The 21,470-nt window shown below is 38.1% G+C and overlaps 1 protein-coding gene across 1 annotated transcript in view; it reads left to right on the top strand.

Moving 5' to 3' along the window:
* Nucleotides 1-12,260: 12,260 nt before the first annotated feature.
* Nucleotides 12,261-21,470, top strand: part of FAT2 (FAT atypical cadherin 2) — a 62,133-nt gene continuing 52,923 nt past the window's right edge. Inside the window, exons 1-2 of the mRNA XM_025167839.2 lie at nucleotides 12,261-15,522; nucleotides 16,072-16,386. Of these exons, the coding sequence (XP_025023607.2) occupies nucleotides 12,261-15,522; nucleotides 16,072-16,386 (3,577 nt within the window). The remainder of the gene's footprint in view (nucleotides 15,523-16,071; nucleotides 16,387-21,470) is intronic.

Raw genomic sequence — 21,470 nt, 5'->3', positions numbered from 1 at the left:
CTTTTTCAGGCAAGCAGAGGCAAAATGACATTTCTGCAGACAGCCATCTGCTATCTAATCTCCTAATTTATTCATTTATCTTTCTTTATTGCTCTGGGGCTAAGTTTTTCTGATGGCAGTACAAAACCTCATCCTGTTTGTTTACTCTTTGGGGGTTATGCTTCTCTTAGAGAACTTCAGTGTTTACAGAATAATATCAAAATCCACATAACTGGAGGGTGAGGCACTTATCTCTAGGGCTATAGCCTCCATTTTTATGGCTGATTGTAGGCTGAGAGGGGCAGAAGAAAAATATTACCATAAAAAACTGTGCCCCAGTTTAGCCTCTGTTTTTCTACTTGCTAGCTTTATTGGCACCACATGACAATGCTGTGTTTACACATTGTATTAAGTCACAATACAGTTTGCTAGGCTTAGTGTGCTGCAAGAGCCCAGCCACTATAGTTTGTAAACCATGGTGTATAGTTTAGTGGAGTGGTTGAATATAGCTTCTTGTGGTTTATTCAGTAAGATCTGCTTAAACAAACCATATGAATTCACTCAATGGTTCCAATTCAGATACTTCCCAGTCTTTTCAGGAACAGTAACTAAAAGACAATGGATAGATCCATACTTTATACACTATATTTATTTGCTGTACATACATTGATTTTTGAGTGCTGCTGATTTTTTTTTTTTATCCGCACTCAGTCGTTACCAACTCTACGGTGACTGCTTGGACGAGTCCCTGCAGTTTTCAAGGCAAGGTGTTTTTTCGGAAGTGGTTTGCCAGTGCCTCCTTCCTAGAGCAGAGCCCAGCTGGCGAGCACAGGAGGCGGGGTTCCGTTGCTTCGCGCCTTTTTCGGGCGTGTGCGGGTTCCATGCTACCGGCAACTGCTCCCGACTCCTTTTGCAAGGCGCCGCCAGCATTTTTCCTCCCACTGGGATGAGAGTACCCATTTATCTACTCACGTAAGTTTTCAATCTGTTGGGTTGACAGGAGCTGGGGAGGAAACAGGAGCTCACTCTGCTGCGCGAAAGCTGGGCTCGAACTGCTGAAGTGTCAACCATTTCTGGCCGCTGCACCACTGCGTCCCTGCTGATGTTAGTATGATATATATTTATGGATATCATACCTTGTACAGCAACATCTTTCAAGGCCATTTACAAAATTCAAAAACAAGTGAAACTCATGTTAACAATACACTAAGAGTATTAAAGTTACTACATAATACCCAAAGGTAAGATGTCTTCAAAATCACACCAGTATCTACAGTTTAAAACTTACCATGAAAGATCTCCCTACATTTTGGTCTCAAATTGTGATTAATAAAATATAGAGAATGGGCTTTCCAAGTTTTCCCAATGTACACTTTTGAACATCTGTATATAGGCACTTCCATTCCAGATGCATCTGTTTTAGCTGTCCAGTTCACAAACACGTCTTTTAATCTGTTAGTCAGAAAAGGTGCTCCCGGATTCATTTTGATTTTTTGTCAACTTTGACTAACATAGCTCTTCTATGTATAGGCTGAAGAGAAGCATCACAGCAGCAGGTTTATCCACCCTGCACCCTCATTCCCCAGCCCTTCTGAGCTCACGCCACCCCAAGTAGCCCCTCCCATGACTCACACACGGCCTGCGCTGGGCCTCCCAGGGCCTCCCCCACCCCCCTGCGGCACCCCCACACTCCTTACCTGGGACTCCCTCCACTTCCCACTTAAGGGCCTGCATGTCTTGGGTTATGAAGATAACTGGGACTGCCTGGATTGCCGTTGCTAAGTGATGCGGTCACATGATGTCGTGCTTTACGACCGCATTGCTTAGCAACAGCAATCCTGGTCCCAACTGCAGTTGTAACTCGAGGAATACCTGTATAGAAATAACAATATATGAAACTGACCATGAGGCCGATGTAAAATTGAAATTGGTACATTTTGCATTGTCCGAGCAAAGAAAATGGGAAACATTTTGAAATGGTGTAACATGTACACAAGGTTTTTTAAAAAGTCAGTTGCTTGGGATGAATAACCTTTTTTAAAAGGCATCAGAGAAGATGGATAACATTGATAGCAATTATAAGTTTTGTAAGTGGAGCCAAATATCCCAAATTCTGCATGATACATTTAGAAGCATGTGAGATTTTTATTTTATATGAGGTGTGAAGAGCAATGTTGTTTCTCCCTAGCAACAATTCCAATAAAATTTGCTAATTCATCTTTGCTGGTATTGCTCTTAGGAAAAAGGTTTTTTTTTAATTATTCTTTTTGCTTGTAATCTACCTGGCTGCCATATTTCTTCTGCTGCTGCAGAAACACCTAGGAAGTTACAGTTCCAACTCATCTGAAGGAAGGATGTGATTTTAAAAATCGCATGTTCTGTTAGAAGGACGATCGAGGGGATGATGTATTGTTTTATAAGTGCCAGTATGCCGAAACTAAAGAAATAGCCTTGTACCTTAATAACTACTGTTCAGTCTGAGATAGGGCATCAATCTTATTATAAAAGTGATTCTTTTTCTAACTAATCCAAGGAAGGTAGCACTAAATATGTCTGCTATGTACTAGTATATCCAATAAGTGCTTTATCAGGGGCTGCACTTAATTATACTGCTACCAAAACAAACCAAAAAAAAAAAATCAAAGATCTGCACTAAAGGAATGAAATCTCTCGCTGATCCCTTGATCACATACAGCCAAGCCCATTGTCTAGTTTTGTGTCTTTGATGTTTTTTTAAAAAATCTATAGAGTCACAGGAACATGAACTTTCCAGAGATTCTTCCAAACCCCAATTTTTCATCATAGTTACTATGCTTCTACAGTATGAATGGCTTCCATCTGCAAGCCTACTAACCAGCTCCCTGACTAGCAGAGCACAAAAAGTCCTAATATTTTTTTCCAGGGGAGATTTATGGCATGTTCAATAAATTTTGGCTGAGTGTTCAGTTCAGAAGGTTTAGTTTGTTTCTTCTATAGCAGCGCTGTTACGTTCAGTCCTCTGTTAATCTCAATTTGGGTCTTTGTTTTGAAGATACATCATAGTTTTGTTGTTTGTTACCAGATTTTCATCTCTGTTAAGCCCCCATGGTTGTTCATGGGAGGAATCGTGTCACAGTGTCTTCCCTTGAGTTTAGTTGAAGTGGGGAAGCTAGGACAGTTGCAGACCTCTGGAGGGAAAACTGTACAATGATTGATCACCTTGTAACAAAATTAGTACAAGAACATTCCCATACTCCACCCACAAGAATTTCCCCAAAATTCTGTTTGAAAGCATTTGCAGGAGTCAATTCTTTTCCATCAGATTAAATGTGAACTGGTAGAAACTGATGTGGGGATTTTTATGCTGTGCATTACTATGTACAATAATTGAATTCCCAATGGAAAAGGGGGATTATAAATTTAACAGTAATTGACCTTTTAGTTCTTTGGTCCACTGGAGAAATAATCTCTGTGATATCCTATGTATCTTTTTTTTAATCTGCTACTTTCAACTGACATTTTCAGAGAACCAAGCAATGTGTATGGTAAAGGCCAGATTTCTGGACCATATTTTCCCCCTTTGCACAAGGTTGCAGATAGGCCTTTTCTTGTTCTACCTTAAGGCTACTTAAGCTGTCACAGAGACCCACATGTAGAGACATATTTATGATCTTGTTAAAGGGTACTAGAGAAAATGAAGAAAAGGATGGGGGTGGAGAACTCTTTTCCAGCTTTTCAGGTGACTCACAACAGGGTCAATTTTATTGGTGTGGTAAAGTGCAAAGCTCAGAAAGGTGACTGGGATGCAGATTAAGAAGCATACTTTTAGCAAATGTGAGGAAAGAGTAGAAAGAAATGTAATCAGTGTTCTCCTGATTCTCCAGTCAAGATATTATTCTGTGAAATTCTCACTAATTTATCAGATAAGGATCCCAATACTCCTATGTCTACATTGTAGAAGGACAAAGATAGGCAGAGAAATATGTGTCTGAGAGAGGAATGCATCAACGTTTAGAGATTGCCAATAATGAACATGCACTCTGTAGATATCCATCACTCTTTGAACTGTGTGTTCTTCCAGCCCAGCTGCATCGGGGTAAGTTCGTTTAAATGAACAAAGCCTAAACCACTTCAACAGAACTTTAATGTAATAGATTCTTAAACAGTTTTTCCTGCAGTTTGTTTTCCTCTTCCCAACTCATATATTTCCTCTGTTAATCTGCGTTTTATACTGTATGAACATCTGGGCAAAAACTGTAGCCATAGGTGACAGTTCCTCCTGGCCACAAAAGAGGAAGTCCCTCCTTTTTGACCAGTATGGCAATGCAAGGTCCAAACCTTTAGTAGAAGACATTGCTGGGTTTCTTTGAGATAATTAATTAGCCATTCACATTTTGCATGTTGCAGACCTGAAGCCATACCAGCAACATGAGGAAGAGACAAAATAGTTTTCTTTATCAGGCTGTAAGCTTCCCTTTTTGCTGTAGCTGTAAGCTTTACTAAAATGTACTGTGCAAGAGCATTATTGTAGTCCTGGGATATTTCAATTTATGTTATTGACACTTTTTTGTGCAATGAAGTATAGCCCTTTAGTCTGAATATATGCATGTCATGACACTTCTACACAATCACTACCCTTGTATCCTCTGTATCAGTTTCATGCTACTCCTTGGAAGAAATTACTGCTGCTCCCTGGAATAAGAAAGATGAGGAAAGGGTAAGTTTGGAAAGCTGTTCAGTTGCCAGTAGTCAAGCCCCCTGTAGTTGGCAAACCCAAGATCTGGGAATTAGATGGACATCAATGAGGAATTTTTAAAGCTAGTCAGAGCTTTTAAACATAATTTTGAAAACTGAGAGGAAATTCCCAGCCAGACTCCTAGCAAGCTAATTAAGGCAGAGTCTCCTTGAAACCTTTCCTTTCCCCAGCCCCCACATCTGGGCTGTGATGCCTCTTCTCACACCAACCTCCCATTTCCCACAATCACTCAAATCAGGGAATAAGTCAGAAAATATGCCCTCCAAACTTTGACCATTCTCTCTGTTTCTTCACTATGTTTTCTTTCCATGGTTAATAAAAATAGGTGGATGTAAGAGAGCAGATAGATTAATTAGAAGACAACCCCAATAAAGCTGCTTGAAAAGTTTTTTTGTATGTCAGAAATGAAAACGTTCACATGTAATCATAAGAGAAACCTGAGTCATTTGATAATGATTTACCTATCAGTATTCAACATAGAACTTTCTGTCTGCTTGTTTTCTGTCCCTTACATACTTTTCAAGGAAGATTCTAAAACTACAGTGTAAATGGGGAGGACAAAGTGAAAGTATTATTATGTAGTTATTTGTTAGATTTATATTCTATGTTTCTTTCAGGAGCTCAGGGTGTTTCCTCACAGCAATAAGCCTGTGAGGGAGCTTGAATGAGAGATAATATCTGGCCTTATTGAGATGGCTTGAACCTGCAACTCCCTCATGCTAGTCCAACATTTTAACCCAGAGGTGGGCAACTTTTAGATAACTTAGGGCCACATTTACCTTGAAGATGATAACATGGGTGAGGCCTCATCACACACAAGAGTGAGGTTTCTTGGAGAAAGGTTTGGGTTGGTTTAATTTTTTTATATTACAAAAAAAACCTTTTTTAAGATTTTTTTTTTGAGCTTGCTTCAAACTGGCAATCAGCTGTCAGATGTTAACTATGATCAAATGGACTCTCTAAGGGCCATAAAAAGAGGATTCAGGGCTTTTGCCATGATTATGAGGTCAACTGGAATACATGGATCATTTATTATTTTATTTATTATTTATTCTTCAATTTTTTTTACAGCTAGCCAACTCCGAAAGACTCTGGAGTTGGCTAGCCGTAAAACCAACCCCTCCTAGTAAAAAACAATTAAAAACATAAAACCTCACAGCCCAGACTAAAGGCAACAAAAAACCACAACAGCCCCCCCAAGTATATTAATCCCAGGTCTAGGACCAAAGCTAGGTTTTAAGAGATTTCCGGAGCCCCAGGAAAGAGAGAGGGCACTGTCCATATTTATCCTGTTTTTCTTTTAACTTTTTAAACTTTATAGTAAACAATTATGAGTCTGTGTTAAATTCATTAAACTAAAGGTATAAAACTGCAGAACAGAACAAAACTGCAGATGAGACCAAAATTTGGGTCTTTTTTTTTTTTTTAATTAGGATTACAGTTTTGATGTCTTAAACCTTGCAGATGCTTAATTCAACATATTCACCCTTTAAAACTACTGAACTGTCTCTCAAAAGAGGTCTTCATTCTCCGGAGTATGGCTCTTAACATTCTACACAAAGTCTGGTGAGGCCCTTCAATAGGAGTGCCATAACTGGGATGCAAAACTCTGGGCAGTCAGTAGATGGCAGCAAAGCATTAGAGTCTTCTCTAGCTCTGGCTGCCATTTAGGGATCATTAATTTTGTTGTTGTTGTTGTTTAATGGTTGTTTTTTTATTTCATTGTTTACCTTGTGGGTGGTTTTCTTTTCTTTTCTTTTTTTTGTAACCTTGTTGTAAAATATAATAAAATGGGGGGGAAATCTAGGGAGTACTTATTCCAGATATACCTACCCTTAAGCCGACAGGAGTTCTACACCCTGATCTAAACCAACTGTCCCCTACCCTGATATTCTCCAGGTGTGTTGGGACTGTAATTTCCAGATATCTTAACCAGACCTGGGAGTTTCAGTAGCCAACACATTTGAAGGCTCTAGATTGGGGAGGACCCTTATAAATGTTCAGTAATTATTTAAAACACACTCACTGTAGTTCATTGGGCTGCAATATAGTATCAACCATTTACACATGCAAAATGACATAGCGACCCACTGTATATGAGAATTATGGAAACCCTTTTGGCCCTGACCAGTTCACCTCTGCATCTTCTGTATTAAATTAAGCCAAGAAATTGTTGCCTAATTATGGTGCTAGCTGTGACAGGTAGTGATGGCATCTACCAAAATGATTATTCCTATTTTTTCAAAGGAATAAAATTCTTTGGAACTTTGAGAGATGAAATCACAAGATAGTATTTATATTGTTTCCGTAATAAAAATCAGAATGCCCTAGGCTCCTTTTAAGTCCAGGCATCAGGTGAACTACGTGAACACCCATCCCCATTCAAACTTACTATTTAATTTGCAGTAGGCTTTCCAGTTTTAGAGCTTTTGTTTTGAACTATGCTACTGTTACTCATGTGGAAGTACATATGAATACAAAGCTGATAATCATGCTCCTAGTGCCCCACATGTTGAGGAATAATATCAGTAGTACTTAGTTTTCACTACCAGTGGATTAGGTGACAGCACTAGCCAATCTTGACTAAAAATATCAGGTCTGTTAGATTGTAGACAAAAAGAAAAAAAATGCAGGTGACAGTTGCAAACTTGCCAAGAAAATTACACAGACATATCTATAAAGTCAGTAACAGTCAGTCACAACTGGAAGGAGACTACTTTTATCTTATCTACAATTTAGAGATCAAGAATTGTAACTATTCCGTAAGTTGTTTTTTAAACATGGTGACTGATTATCAGTTTGATCTTGATGTATCACGAAGAAAAGGTGGTGCCTTCCTGATGTTTTAGTATATCATAGTCAATTTGTCAATTTCATGGGTACAATGAATGTCCCATCAATCCATGTGGTGAAGAAGAGCGCATAGATGCAGTGTTAAAATCCGGAAAGAGTTGCCAGATTTTGAAACGCCAGTGAATTATGTAAAGAAGGACTGGGCTTCTCTATTTTTAAGAGATGTGAAACTGAGGGCACATTTTATATCTGATGCAACTTTTTTTTAACTCCACCTAGCAAGCTGCTCCCATTAACAATGTCTCCCCTATACAGCTCATAATGGGGCAGGATCCTTGTCATATGTAAAAGTAGCCTTTTGTCTCTGACCATAAAGTTCTGCAGAAAGTTCATCTAGTTGCCTTCAGAAATATGGTACATTTGATCACAATGTCTGTGTATAGCAAACCTAATTGTGTAAATGTTGGGATGCAAATTGGTTGCCCCTGGCAAAGACACCAGCTGTAAGGGATCATAGACTCTGGTGCAAGCCTGGATTAAACTTTTGCAGCAGCATGTGGACCTTATAGTACCACATTAAGCCCACATTCCTTCCTTTTACCAGATACCTTTCATGCTTCACATAATTAGAAGATGACAACATTTATTACTTTCTAGGTTTAGCAGCTGACCCATGAAGAAGCAACAGCTTCTGACTGGTTCTTGCATGCCCTGTCATGATATAATGTGTAGTTTTAAGATCACGGTTTTCTGGGAGGGAATAGGCTGTGCATATCCTTCTCATAGCACAAGCTGGTCAGGTTTTCCTAATAATTTATGACTTGAGTTGCATGCTCAACATATGAGTAATCAACATTATTTGAGTGACTGAACAGTTCATTCAGTAATTGCCACTTCAGACTTCCATATAAAATAATGTGCAATTGATCTTGATTCTCCATGTACTATTTTGCTCTTTGTCAAGTCCCTAGATGATCAATGTTCTCCAATCTGATGTCCTGATAAAATTGGACTGCGGTTCCCAGAATTCTTAGCAAGGGTCAATCCTGGGAGTCCAATACATTAGGAGAACACTTAAGGAAGGCTAATGCAGACTAACTATAACATACAGTGATGAAATTGTTAAAAACCAATAGCTACAATTTATGCCAAATGTGATAGTATTTCAGTATAACATGTTTTTCTCATGTTACTGATTATTGTGCCCATAGGACTCCAAGAATGTTTTCACAATTATACTGTGAAACAATTAGTAATGGATTACCTATAAAAACCACTGATTTTTCTAGAAAGAAACGTGATACTTTCAATTGCTGTATAACTTTCAATGGCAGAGAGAGAGAGAGAGAGAACCCAGTGTATGTAGCACATTAAGCCTTAATGAGATTTATTTGGTTTATGGCTTAATGGGATGCACAGACCCTGCCAATTATGTTTAGCCACTTACTAAGATGTGAACAGTCACGTGAAGGACATTTCTACTGTGGAGTCCTTGGGGTTCTCTGAGCTTGGTTCTTTTCTTGCAAACGTTTCATTATCCAGCTAGATAACATCTTCAGTGCTAAAATGGGCTGGTGTTTGCTCTCTATTTATGTGCTGTGGCCTGCCTTGCCAGTGCTGGTAAGGGTGGGGTTACATACTATTCAAAAGAGACAAAAGACCAGAAGATCGCCTCATCAGCAATCAATTATTGATTGATAATCAACCAGCAATTATCACCAGCAATCATCACCCAGATAAGCAAAGGTTACCACCAGGCACACAATCAAGCAGCAAACATATGCCAATCAAAGAACTCCCAGAGGAGCAAAACCAAAAAAAACCAAACCCACCCCTACCAGCACTGGCAAGGCAGGCCACAGCACATAAATAGAGAGCAAACCCCATCCCATCTTAGCACTGAAAATGTTATCTAGCCAGGTAATGAAACATTTGCAAGAAAAGAACCAAGCTCAGAGAACCCCAAGGACTCCACAGTTCAACCCTGAGCTATACATATTCACCTCTACTGAGACATTTCTACAATTCAGTAAGGAAAACTGTGACAGCTTCATGAATATCATATTACATGCAGTGGAAATGCTGGTGTGTGATTTTACCATAAAATGGCATATTAGGGCTGTGCAGTGCTTTGACTTCAATTCCAGAAGGTGCTTCAGCCCAACTGGGTTGCAGAATCCAGTCTAAAAGCAGCTTCATCTTTTCTTGGATCATGCAGCTGCTGCACTGTCATAGCATTTATTCCATTGCTATTTAGAAAGCATGTCATTATGGGATTCTCTTAAATTGTAGATTAATTACTGCTAACCTAAACATATGGATCAAGAAAAAAGAGAGAATCTAGTAAGCTCTTAAACTACAAATATTTTGTTTCAGAAGAAAATGACATGGAAGTCAGTTTCTTGCCTGAATTGGAAAAGTATATTGAGCAGCAAATGACAAATCTGGATGACGATATGTATTTTACAAGGTCACAATTCAGTATTCCTAAAAAGAGTCCAATACATGCAGAATGAGCTGTCTTAGAAATTGAGACTGTACAGTTAAAATAGAAAATAGAACTTGAAAATGTTTCTGAAATAATAAGTCTGTGTTGTTTAAGATAAAACAGGGGCAAACAAGTTAGAAGAACTTGATAATTGATTTTAAATTAGCACAAGAAGGAACAACACTGGACAAAGATCTCCTGGAATATCCAGAGTAAATATAAGCATCTATTATTAAGCCACACTGTATGATTATTCTCTATTTATTCCTGAATGCAGATAAAAAGGCATTCACTTATTTTAATGCAAAAATATTTTTCAGGATTATTGTCACCTTTATTTATTAAAAACCTTCTGTTTCATTGTCTTAATATATAATTAAATCAGTAATGTTCTGTGAAGCTATAAGGGATCTGTTGTAAAGCCATAAAAATGGAACTAATGTATCAGAGGAATACATTCTGAAGTGTAACCTGATTTCATGATCAATCTTTAAATTCTATTTATGTACACATAATCCTGCATCTTGGCTAGCCTTCCTTAACCATATTCAGCTATGAATTCCTAAACCACAGTTAAGGATTGACTTCGGATTAGAACATGAAAGCATAATTTCAAATGAAATGCCAAATCATGGTTTGCCATCACCATAACTCACCAGATCACAGTACAAACCGTTTGTCTCTGAACTTCATCCTTCATCAGTCCTGATCTTTTCCCCTCTTGCCTTTATTCATCTTTTCTGTTCCGTCCTCCTCTGCTTCTTCTTATAAACTTCTTTCTTTCCACTGGTTCTTTTCCTAAGTGTTTAAAGATTTTGAGAATAAGAGAGGAAAGAGAAGGATACAAATATATATATAAATGGGTTGAATGTTTTAGGTTCATATAATCTGAAAAACTTGACAAATACTGAGCTAGGATATAGTTTCAATATTTATATTTAAAATCTTAAAACAGTAGCTAGGATATTAATACAGTAGTTTCATTGTATGTTTAGGAACTCAAGATAATGAATCATTATAGTCTTGTTCATATTACAATTGGGATTTTACCCCTGGATTCCGTGTATTCAGCCGAAGCATGAAAGAACCCTTTTTGTATGTAGCAGCTTCTGATTACATGGAAAAATCAATGCACACATGTAAAAGTGGCTAACCTTTTAACTGACTGAACAGGGGCCAGAATGGGGCCAACACTACTTATAACAGGAGTCTCAAACACATGGCCCAGGAGACACATGAGGCCTGCTAAGCATTTTTGTGCAGCCCAGGAGCTGCTGCCTTAGCTTCTCTGCCCATCTTTTGACACTGCAGGCTCCCCACCTCTGCCCACCATTAGTATGCCAAAGGATCCTCAGCATTTCCTCAATAGAATGTTGAGTGGCATCTGACCCGAGGAATCCATCGTATGGCACTATATCATCAGTAGCTTTATATTGTCTATCCATGTGTACTTGGTAAAGTACAGGAATGGTTTATCATAGCCTTCTCCCGCAAAGTATGAAATGATGCTTTCGCCATTGTCACTAAAGTGGCATCCACCTCCAGTATCTTCCTGTATCACTGCTGTCCAATATAGGTGCTTGCTTGCTTTAGCTGGGCAGTGGGATGACCTTCACACTTTGGATGACTGTACTGAGATTACATATTCTTCCCCAACCCTCCTGGGGTACTTCTGTCATCCATCACAGGAATACCCACCCTCTCGCTATGATGAGCAGGATTGGCAGGGGGGTAATTAAATTACTTTATTAATAAAACTGCTAATATTGAATATCTTTGCATGTGCATGAATGTGGCCCATCAATTAGTGCATTTTATGTAAAGTTACCCCTGCATTTATTTGCGTTTGAGACCCCTGGTTTATAAGGACCTTCATGCTAAACAAAAAACAATCCTACCTCTTTTGACAACATCCAACTGTAAACAATGAGACTTCACATTTGTTTTCTGTATATGGATTATAAACAAAGACAATAAATTGTGAGTTACATTGAAGTATTTAATTTGTTACTGTATTATATCTATTTGTGGGTGCTTGTGGGATTTTTTTGTCTCATGAGCCAAACTTTTAAGATTTATGTACCTTACATAGGGTGGGTGGATAAGCAGATAAGGAGTTCCATTTGCTCCACTGTAGGAAACAAAATGTATTTGGGCAAGAATAGTAAACCTGGTTTAGATGTCATATCGCTTTTTTGTATCATATTCTGTCTAAAGCCATTAAATCTCCTAATTGTTTTCATTTTCCTCCATTTAGGATCTGCAATGGAACTGAATACAAGGAAGCTTATAGTGAACTTTGCACTTTGCTTAGCATCCTTTCTGGCTTGTGAGGGGAATTCGAAGAAAGGCAATGGATCCCTTTTACATTTTACCTATCCTTTTTATAACACAACAATCTATGAAAACTCAGCACCCAAAACTTACATGGAGAGCTATGTCAAAATGGGTATATACCTTACAGACCCAGCATGGGATATCAAATATAGAATAGCTTCTGAGGACACTAGTGGTCTCTTTAAAGCTGAGGAATATATTGTTGGAGATTTCTGTTTTTTGAGAATTAGAACTAGAAATGGTAATGCTGACCGGTTGAACAGGGAGTTCAAAGACAAGTACATTTTAATAATCCAAGCTACAGAGAAAACATTTGCCAATGAGGCTTGGGCCAAAGTGCTGGTCCAAATTCTTGACAGAAATGACTTAAAACCTCTCTTCTCACCCCCTTCTTATAAGGTGACAGTTCAAGAAGACATACCTCCAAAAACTGCAATTGGTTTGGTCAGTGCCACAGATGCTGATATTGGCCAGAACGCAGAATTCTATTATACACTAAGTACAAGGTCACGGTTGTTTACCATTCATCCCACCAGTGGAATAATAATGACTGCAGTGAGACTGAATGCTACCCACAGAGGGAAGCATCAGTTAAAGGTCCTAGCTGTGGACAGAATGAGGAAGATCTCTGAAGGAAATGGTTTTGGAAACATGGCCAGTCTTACCATTCAAGTGGAACCATCTGCAAGAGAACCCCCTGTTATTGCTTCAGTGAAGCAAATTGATTCTGCTGAAGATCTGCTCTATGCTATTTTAAGTGTAAAAACTGATGGATCAGGAGCTGGGGTAGAATCTGTTGACATTGTGGATGGAGACCCAAGAGGACATTTCAGAGCCATAAGATCATACATGGGAAGTAATGAATTCATGATAGTGTCAGATAAAGAGATCAATTGGAGCAACAATCCACTTGGTTTCAATCTCAGCTTGCAGGCTAAAGATAAGAGCAAACCACCTCTTCTTTCCCAGACTGTATTTCTTCAAATACCACCTTCAAAATATACCTCTGCCAAATTTGAAAAAGGTATTTATCAAGTCCAGCTCAATGAGTTTGCACCTCCTGGAAGTCATGTTGCTATGGTTCAAATTACTCCAGTTCTCCAAAATGCAAAATACACGCTGAAACTAAATTCTGATAGCATTAACTTTAAAATCAACCCACAAACTGGTCTGATAACTACAGAAAAACAAATAGATTTCCATGAACAGTCTCATTTTGAATTCGAAGTTACAGCCAGTTATAGACATCTTTCTACCACTGTTATTGTTGACATTATTGATTGCAACAATCATGCTCCTAGCTTTACCCAATCTTCATACATCAGTAACTTTGATGAAAATCTGCCTCCTGGCTCCAGTGTCCTCTCAGTAAAGGCTATAGATAATGATAGTGGGGAGAATGGCTTCATTATATACCACATTGCCAATCAGAAAGCTGTTCCATTTGTCATTGACCCATTTTCAGGTGTCATATCTACTTCCAAATTAATGGATTATGAGTTAATGCAGAGGTGGTATCATTTGCATGTCTGGGCATCGGATTCAGGATCTCCTTTTCACCATCAGACTGAAGTTTATGTTTCCCTCATTCTGAATAACCTAAATGATAATGCACCAGTATTTGAGAAGATTAACTGCAATGGAAGCATTCCATGGGATTTACCTGTTGGGCACTCTGTGTTCACAGTGTCAGCCATTGATAGAGATGAACTAAATCCCATAAAATATGAAATCAAGTCTGGCAATGAAAGACAGTTTTTTGAATTGAATCATGTGTCTGGTGTTATTTCTCTTAGAGCACATTTCAGAGATCTCCACTACCAGTCACTACTACCAATCTCTTATGCTCTCAAAATTATTGCTACTGATGGAAATAATTCTGCATCCCCAGCATGTATAAATATCACTGTGGTCAACCAAGAAACCCCATTCTCTTTTCAATGTGAGGAAACTGGGGTGCTCAAGGAAGTGGCTAACGCTATCATCCTCTTTGCTGATTCCCCATCTCCAGACCACCAGAATGATGATTCCTCCTTGAATACATATCTTATAAACCATCATACACCACAATTTGATGACACCTTTCCAAGGTCTATTGATATAATGGAGACAACCCCAGTTAACTCTACAATTGCTCAGCTGACAGCAGTAGACAGTGATGCAGGCTTTAATGGAAAGATGGTCTATGTCATTTCTTCGGGAAATGAGGAAAGCTGTTTTGATATTGACACAGAAACAGGTCTGCTGGTGGTATTTTCTCCTTTAGACCATGAAAGAACAAGTTTCTATGTGCTTAACATCACAGTATATGATCTTGGCACTCCTCAGAAGTCAACATGGAAGTTACTAGCTGTAAATGTTCTGGATGCAAATGATAATGCACCTACATTTTTGCAAAGCACGTACTTAATAACTATTCCAGAGGACATAAAAACAGGTACAACAATTGCTATGTTGACAGCTAATGATGCCGATACAAGTGACAATGGGAGGGTGAAGTATTCCTTTCTAGCACACAGTGATAAATTTGCTATCAACAGTGTAACTGGAGAAGTAGTAGTGTCTACTGCCCTTGATAGAGAATTGGGGCCTCTGTACATATTAAAAGTTGAGGCCAGAGACCAGCCACAAAAGGATCATCAACTCTTTGCAATTGCTGATCTTGTTATTTCTTTGGAAGATGTAAATGACAATTCTCCCTACTGTATCCCAACCTTGAACAAGATGAATGTCCCTGAGGACCTGCCCCTTGGGACCACCCTACTGTTCCTGGAAGCTTTTGATCCAGATGTCACTTCTGAAGGAGAGCTGAAATATAGTCTGATCAATGACAATGAAAATATGTTTCATCTGAATGAGTTTACAGGAGCTTTAACATTGGAAAAAGAATTAGATTATGAAAAACTGGATTTTTATAATCTTTCTGTGAAGATTAGTGATGCTGGGAAGCCCTATTCTCTCTCTTCTCTCTGCTACATTGAGATAAATGTGTTGGACATCAATGAAAATTTGCACCCTCCTTCCTTTGATTCCTTTGTGTATGAAGGATCAGTGAAAGAAAACAGCCAAGAAGGGACACCTGTGATGAGAGTAGTAGCTCAAGATGCTGACAGAGGCAAAGATGGACAAATCCAGTATTTCATCAGAGAGGGATCTGGCATGGCTCTCTTCAGCATTGAAAATGACACAGGTAATAATGGGGCATTATAGGGAGAGAATAGAGGGGGAGTGGTCAAATGATAACTTATTATTTGATCTAAGAGTTTGATTTGTCAGTATTTTCCCTGGTGTTAACTGTCATAAGCCTTCTAGTATAGAATAAATATTGTTTCTCTGCAACGAACAATAACCTAGCAGAAGGCATACATTACCTGAATGCATGCTTCTATGCAATGTACTAACTGGAGTTAGTAAAAGGTTATATTATACAAATTTTACAAAAGAACACATTGGATTTTCATATGGACCTAATTTTATAGGACATGTTCTGCTTTGTTTGTTTGTTTAATTATAAAAATGGATCAGTTATATGGTTTACATTAGATCAGTTAGGATAGATTTAAGACTGCAGAAACTGTGAAAATACGGTCATTATAAAGTAGAACAGTACATTTCCATAGATTATGTTGTCTTTCAAGAGTTCCAGAAGAGAAACTCCACTTTAAATTTTCAAAGGAGAATAAGGTATGCAATTTTTTTTCCTACCAGTGGAAACCATAAAATATTCTGTTTCTCTCAGGTGTTATTTTTACCATGGGGCCACTCGACAGAGAATTGTGCTCTCATTATTGGCTCACAGTGCTTGCTGTTGATCAAGGATCAGTCCCCCTGTCTTCTGTGGCTGAAATTTACATTGAAATCAGTGACGTAAATGACAATCCACCTCAGATGTCCAGACCTGTCTTTTATTCCTCTGTCATGGAGAATTCACCAGCCAATACTTCTATCCTTCAAGTTGAAGCTGTGGATCCAGATACTGATTCACAGGGAAAGCTGACTTTCTACATCATAAATGGAAACCATCAAGGATTCTTTGCCATTAATTCAGTAACTGGTAAGGTGCTAAATCAGTTGTTTTTTTTAAAAACATGCCTAATGTATAAGCGATGTGCTTCATTTTCACATTCAAATTTGTTTTCATATTGCTTGGGAGGAATTTATGCTATTTTTAGTTTAGATTTCTCAGATCATTGCAGAGGGAAGATGGATGAACAAGAAAACAAAATCATTAGTGCTTACTACAACTTCCATTAAGACGAGGAAGTTATGTGATATAATTGTAGAATACTAAGAAATGGTGCTTAATCTTGGTTAAATTTCTATGTTACCCATATGCTGTTCTCTTTTAAATATATTTATCTGTGTCTAACATATTAATCTGAAAATAAATGTTAAGATAGCATTTCCCTAACTTAGCACTGGCCAGATTTGTTGGAAATATAATTCCTACAGTTTTTTCCCCCTTATGGATGTTTTCATCTTATGATGAGTTTGGTAGCTGCCTAGAGCCTTCAGGATTGGGCAGCATTGAAATGAAGCAAACAAGTAAGTAAATGCATTCCAAGTCAGTATTGATTTTATCTAGAGATTCTGAGAGTTGTAAACCAATACATATGGAGGGTTCCAGTCTGGGGAAGACCTTTAGGGTAGGGGTCAGCAACTATCTTCTGCATAGGGGCCAGAGGCCATGACACTGCCGCTGTTGCCACCACCATTTTCCTCTCCTTCTCTGTCTCATGGCTCATCTCACCAGTGGGGGACTTGTTGCTCCACCCATGCTGAGGTGGCTGATGAAGCCATCGCCAAAATGGCTGCCCAAAGAGGCAGCGAGTACTGTCTCCCCGAATATATTTCTTTTTAGGACCATAGACTGGATGATTTCAGGTGATGGGCCACATCTGGCCCATGGGCCATAGATTGCTGATCCCTGATTTAAGGCAACACTTTTGAAATATTTTCATCATTACTGAGTTACATCTGCTAGAATTAGATTTTTCAGATTCCTGTTCTATTCTGAAGATGTAAAATTGCTTTGAGCAAATCATCTCGTAATTCGATCCTTAAACATTTACTTGCTGAGTTGATCACATAAGAGTTCTGCACACATTTATTTTGCTTCAACTGTTGTCAGTTGAAATGTCAATTCTTGATGATTCATAGATGATGGATCAGTAATTTAGTATGTGGAATTTGGTCTGCAATAACCTGTTCATGTATTTAAACTACTACTTGATGCTTTAGATATCGTGTGATGAACATGTGGGAACCAGCCTGCTACTTTCTCAAAGCACTGTTCCTACTCAGTTGTTATGTGAAAAATTGCTTGGTAGAAACTAGAACAATTTGGACCCCTAATCAAAATGTAATCAAATCTAAGAAAAGTCTAGACTGAGTTAAATGTTCAGCTACTTAAGTGGTATAGTCAAAGGTGTGCTAGTTCTACCAGCTTCATTGGTGCACCACATCATGCAGCTAGCCATGGAACAGCTGACTGGCATGCTAGGCATAGTGGCTCAGCTCTGCTCTCAACTGGCTTGCAACATTCCAGAAAATTTAACAAGTGGCTCTTATGAGCTGGTGCGACCCAGATCCAGCGTACCACTGGGTATAGTCTTCTAAGGTGACTTTACCACTTCAAAAAGAACTTAGGCAGTGACAAAATCTAATGAAAACTATGTCCAACATTATCATTGATTACCTGGCTGGGGAATTGTGGAAGTTCAAGTCCAATACAGCTGGAGCACATCATACAAGCAATTCCAACTTTCTTAAGCTAGCATATTTAACTAACCAATCCCAAAATTTGGTCAGAAAACAATTCTAGTGGCCAGCTGGAACTTTTTCCAATACTGCTCAATAATGGAAGTTATTTCAGTTGTTACTGAAGGTCTTCCACTTTATTTACAAATGTCTCCATGTAAAATGTGTCCTTGAAACAAGTAGAAGGGGAAAATGCCATAGCTTACTTGAAATTTCAAACTAAGTTGAAATGTTCTTTTAGAAGCTTGAGCTTCTAATTCCTTTACCTGGCAAGAAGTTATTAATGCTGCTAAATTCCACTTTTCAGTTTTTATAAACATGGGCTGTGTTTATCATTTTCTTTTTTTGTCAGTACTAGCAAAGGAGGTATCAACTTAAGCATTCTTTACTTTTTGCAGCCATTATATTTATGTCAGCTCTAGCTTAAATTACAGATCGCTCCAGACAGTTAAAATCCTAGTGGTGTTTAAAATAAACTGCCTCTCAAAATTTATCTTTTGTAGTGGGCCAGACTCTGAATCAGTAATTCTATGAACATTTACCAGGAAATTGGTTATTTTGACATCAGTGGGACTTCTGAATTTCAAAATAAATGCCACTGCATTCACTGGGATTCAACATCTTGCAATCTGCATAAAAGTGCAGTTTCAGTCCAGTGAGGCTATTAGCCTTCAGAATCCACATAATACCACACCTAAAATAGTTGCATTGGCTATCTATGTGTTACAAGTCAGATCTTAAGATTTTAGTAATGATATTTAAGGTCCTTAATGATTTTGGACTCTGATACTTCAGGGAGTACCTCCCTGGTATGTAGTGCCTGAAGATCACAGAGAAGGCTCCCTTACATGTTCCATGGCTGGAAGAAATATATGGGGCTGCAGTTTGGTACATAATGTGTTTCTAGTTAAAAAGGAGCTATAAAATATATGGTATGTAATGTTATCTACTATACATCTTATGAGTTGTTAGTAAGGTTTAATTCTTTCCTAAGGAATTTTATTGCATATTTTGTACAGTTCTTACAGAATAAAAGTAATAGCTTCAGGGTCCTGAGCATCATTTGTTCAATATCAGGTAACCACAGTGGCTGCATTCACAAATCACACTAAGGCATAATTTGATTTGGTTTTGATTTACGTAATGTGTGAACCCACTCATTATGGCTTAAATTTATGTGTGTACCAAATCATTATATTTCATTGAACAAATTAAACTTTAAAAATCAAGGTTCAGTGTTGTGAGACACCCAGAGTCTTGCAAAATGGATGGCATATAAATACGGTAAAATAAGAGAATAAATAAAAGTATGGACACAGTCATTCTACCCCCATCCACCAAATAAGTAGGGCTTTAATCTTCCAGGCAGTGTTAATTTCCAGTTCCTTTCTTTTTGTAAGCTAAGCATTTAGGTTGGCTTCTTGCTTCCCCAATTGTCTTTCACTGAACCGCTGCCAGCTTTCTGTTTCCAAAGCTGGTATTTTCCTACAACGTCTTTCCTTGGCTGTTCATTTTATTTTTCAATTAAAGTTCACAACCCTGGATGATAAAATAGCTCAATTTTTAAATACTGTGGTGGATGAAATCGTTCATTGTTAAGCATCTATTTAACCAAGACTGATTCACACAGTTTGTAAACTGTCTTTTTTTCCCCTATCCATGTAGCTTGTTTTATTGCAGCAGGCCTCATCAGTGCTAATTGCAAAGACCACCTTTGCAAATCATTAGTTTGAGTTTCATTCCTGAGATGGAAGGCGATAGTAATGGTATTTTATTTCTTACTTTTCAAGAGAAGAAGAAAAAAAAGGGACTAGGTTCAGAGTGTGGAGAGACAAAAAAAGTCTTACAATATGGAGTATACCAGTTAGTGAACTAGAAATCTTTATTCCGTTCTTTTTTCACTTCTCCTATCCCAACCATCTATATTTTGTGTCCACTGAGAATTTTAACTGAACTGTTTCTCCGTATGTTTTTTATCTAACTAAGGATACTTCTGTAATTCTTGGGATTCAGCCATTCTTATTAATACTTCCCTCCTGGCTTCAGTTAAGACATTTTGGCTACACCTGGAACTTTCCTGTGCGAATGTTATAGGTGGTGTGTTATAAGTGTGGGTTTTCCACTCCCCCATTTTAATGCATATTTTTATATTAATTGTATTTAATTTAGTATAATATTATTTTCAGATTTATGCACTGTTTTGAGTAGACTATGTGGGAAGTGTCTGAAGACATATGAAATATTAAAGTGAATTTCAAATATTCAAAAATTCAAAAAACACTCAGAAAATGAGTTGGCTAGTAGTTTCAGGATAAGTGTAGGAAATCTGACATTTTCCAGATGTTTTGGACTACATTACTTGCCACTGCAAGTTTGCATTACTACATTACTTGCCACTGTGCATATTCAGCAAAGTCAAAGGGAGCTGAGGTCTATCTGGAAAATACTCCAGGATACTCAACCCCTATCATGTAGGATGGGCATAAATACACAGAATTAAATATTTAATAGGGAACACTAAAGGTGGTTCCAGTGTTGTCAGTTAATGGAATAAAAATGCTGCCTTGAAAAGGTTGAAGACTACTGAGTTATGTGATAGTAGCATTACAATTAATAATGGGGTGTGTGTGTGTGTGAAATTAATGCAGTTAATTGGATGATACAGGATGGAATGATGTTTTTTTCCACAAATAAAATGCTTAGTTTTTAGGGTTTTTTAACTCTAGTCATTTTGGGGAGCAGGGATGGTCTTGCTATTCCTAACCTAATTACCTCTTCTAGCTTTTGAGATCTTTGGGTGTAGTTTTCAGCTATGTGAACTAAACAAAAAATGCACATTGTAAGTAGAAGCAGGACTGACCCACATCCTGTAACCAATGAGCTGTAATGAGCCACCCTTGTGTCTGTCCTATGTTTCAACAATGTGTAATAGAATTAGGCATGATACAGCTTGAATAATTTAGCTATTAACTGTATGCATGTATTCATGACTATAACATACATTTATAATACACACTTTTACTATGAATACCTGTTTTTGCTAGACAAAATGCTGTGATTATCACATGTAGTAATAATACACCTAGTCTTAAGCATCTGCACTGGCCTCAGCTTGTCATATTACAGTAACTATTTGGTAATTCTGCAGTAGGTTGCAGCTAAAGAATCAGTGCTATGAAACTGGAGACAGGATTCTATGAGGCGCTAGTTTCTCTGATTGTGGTATTAGGACATGAGCTGAAACAGGCTACAGATCACCCAGATATCTGCTACCTGCCTTCTTAAACCCCAAGGTGTTCTTTACTGTCTCATTGTGGGCAACTTTTTTCTTGTTCTTTCCTCTGCCTTAGGAGCCTGCTAACACTACTTTTCTCTACT

Source organism: Python bivittatus, unplaced genomic scaffold (genome assembly GCF_059951505.1).
Source record: "Python bivittatus isolate LINGU-HERP-01145 unplaced genomic scaffold, Pbiv_v1 ctg000080_np1212, whole genome shotgun sequence".
Lineage (NCBI taxonomy): Eukaryota > Metazoa > Chordata > Lepidosauria > Squamata > Pythonidae > Python > Python bivittatus.
The sequence above is the reverse complement of the archived record's forward strand: the minus strand, read 5'-3'. Positions and strand labels throughout refer to the sequence as shown.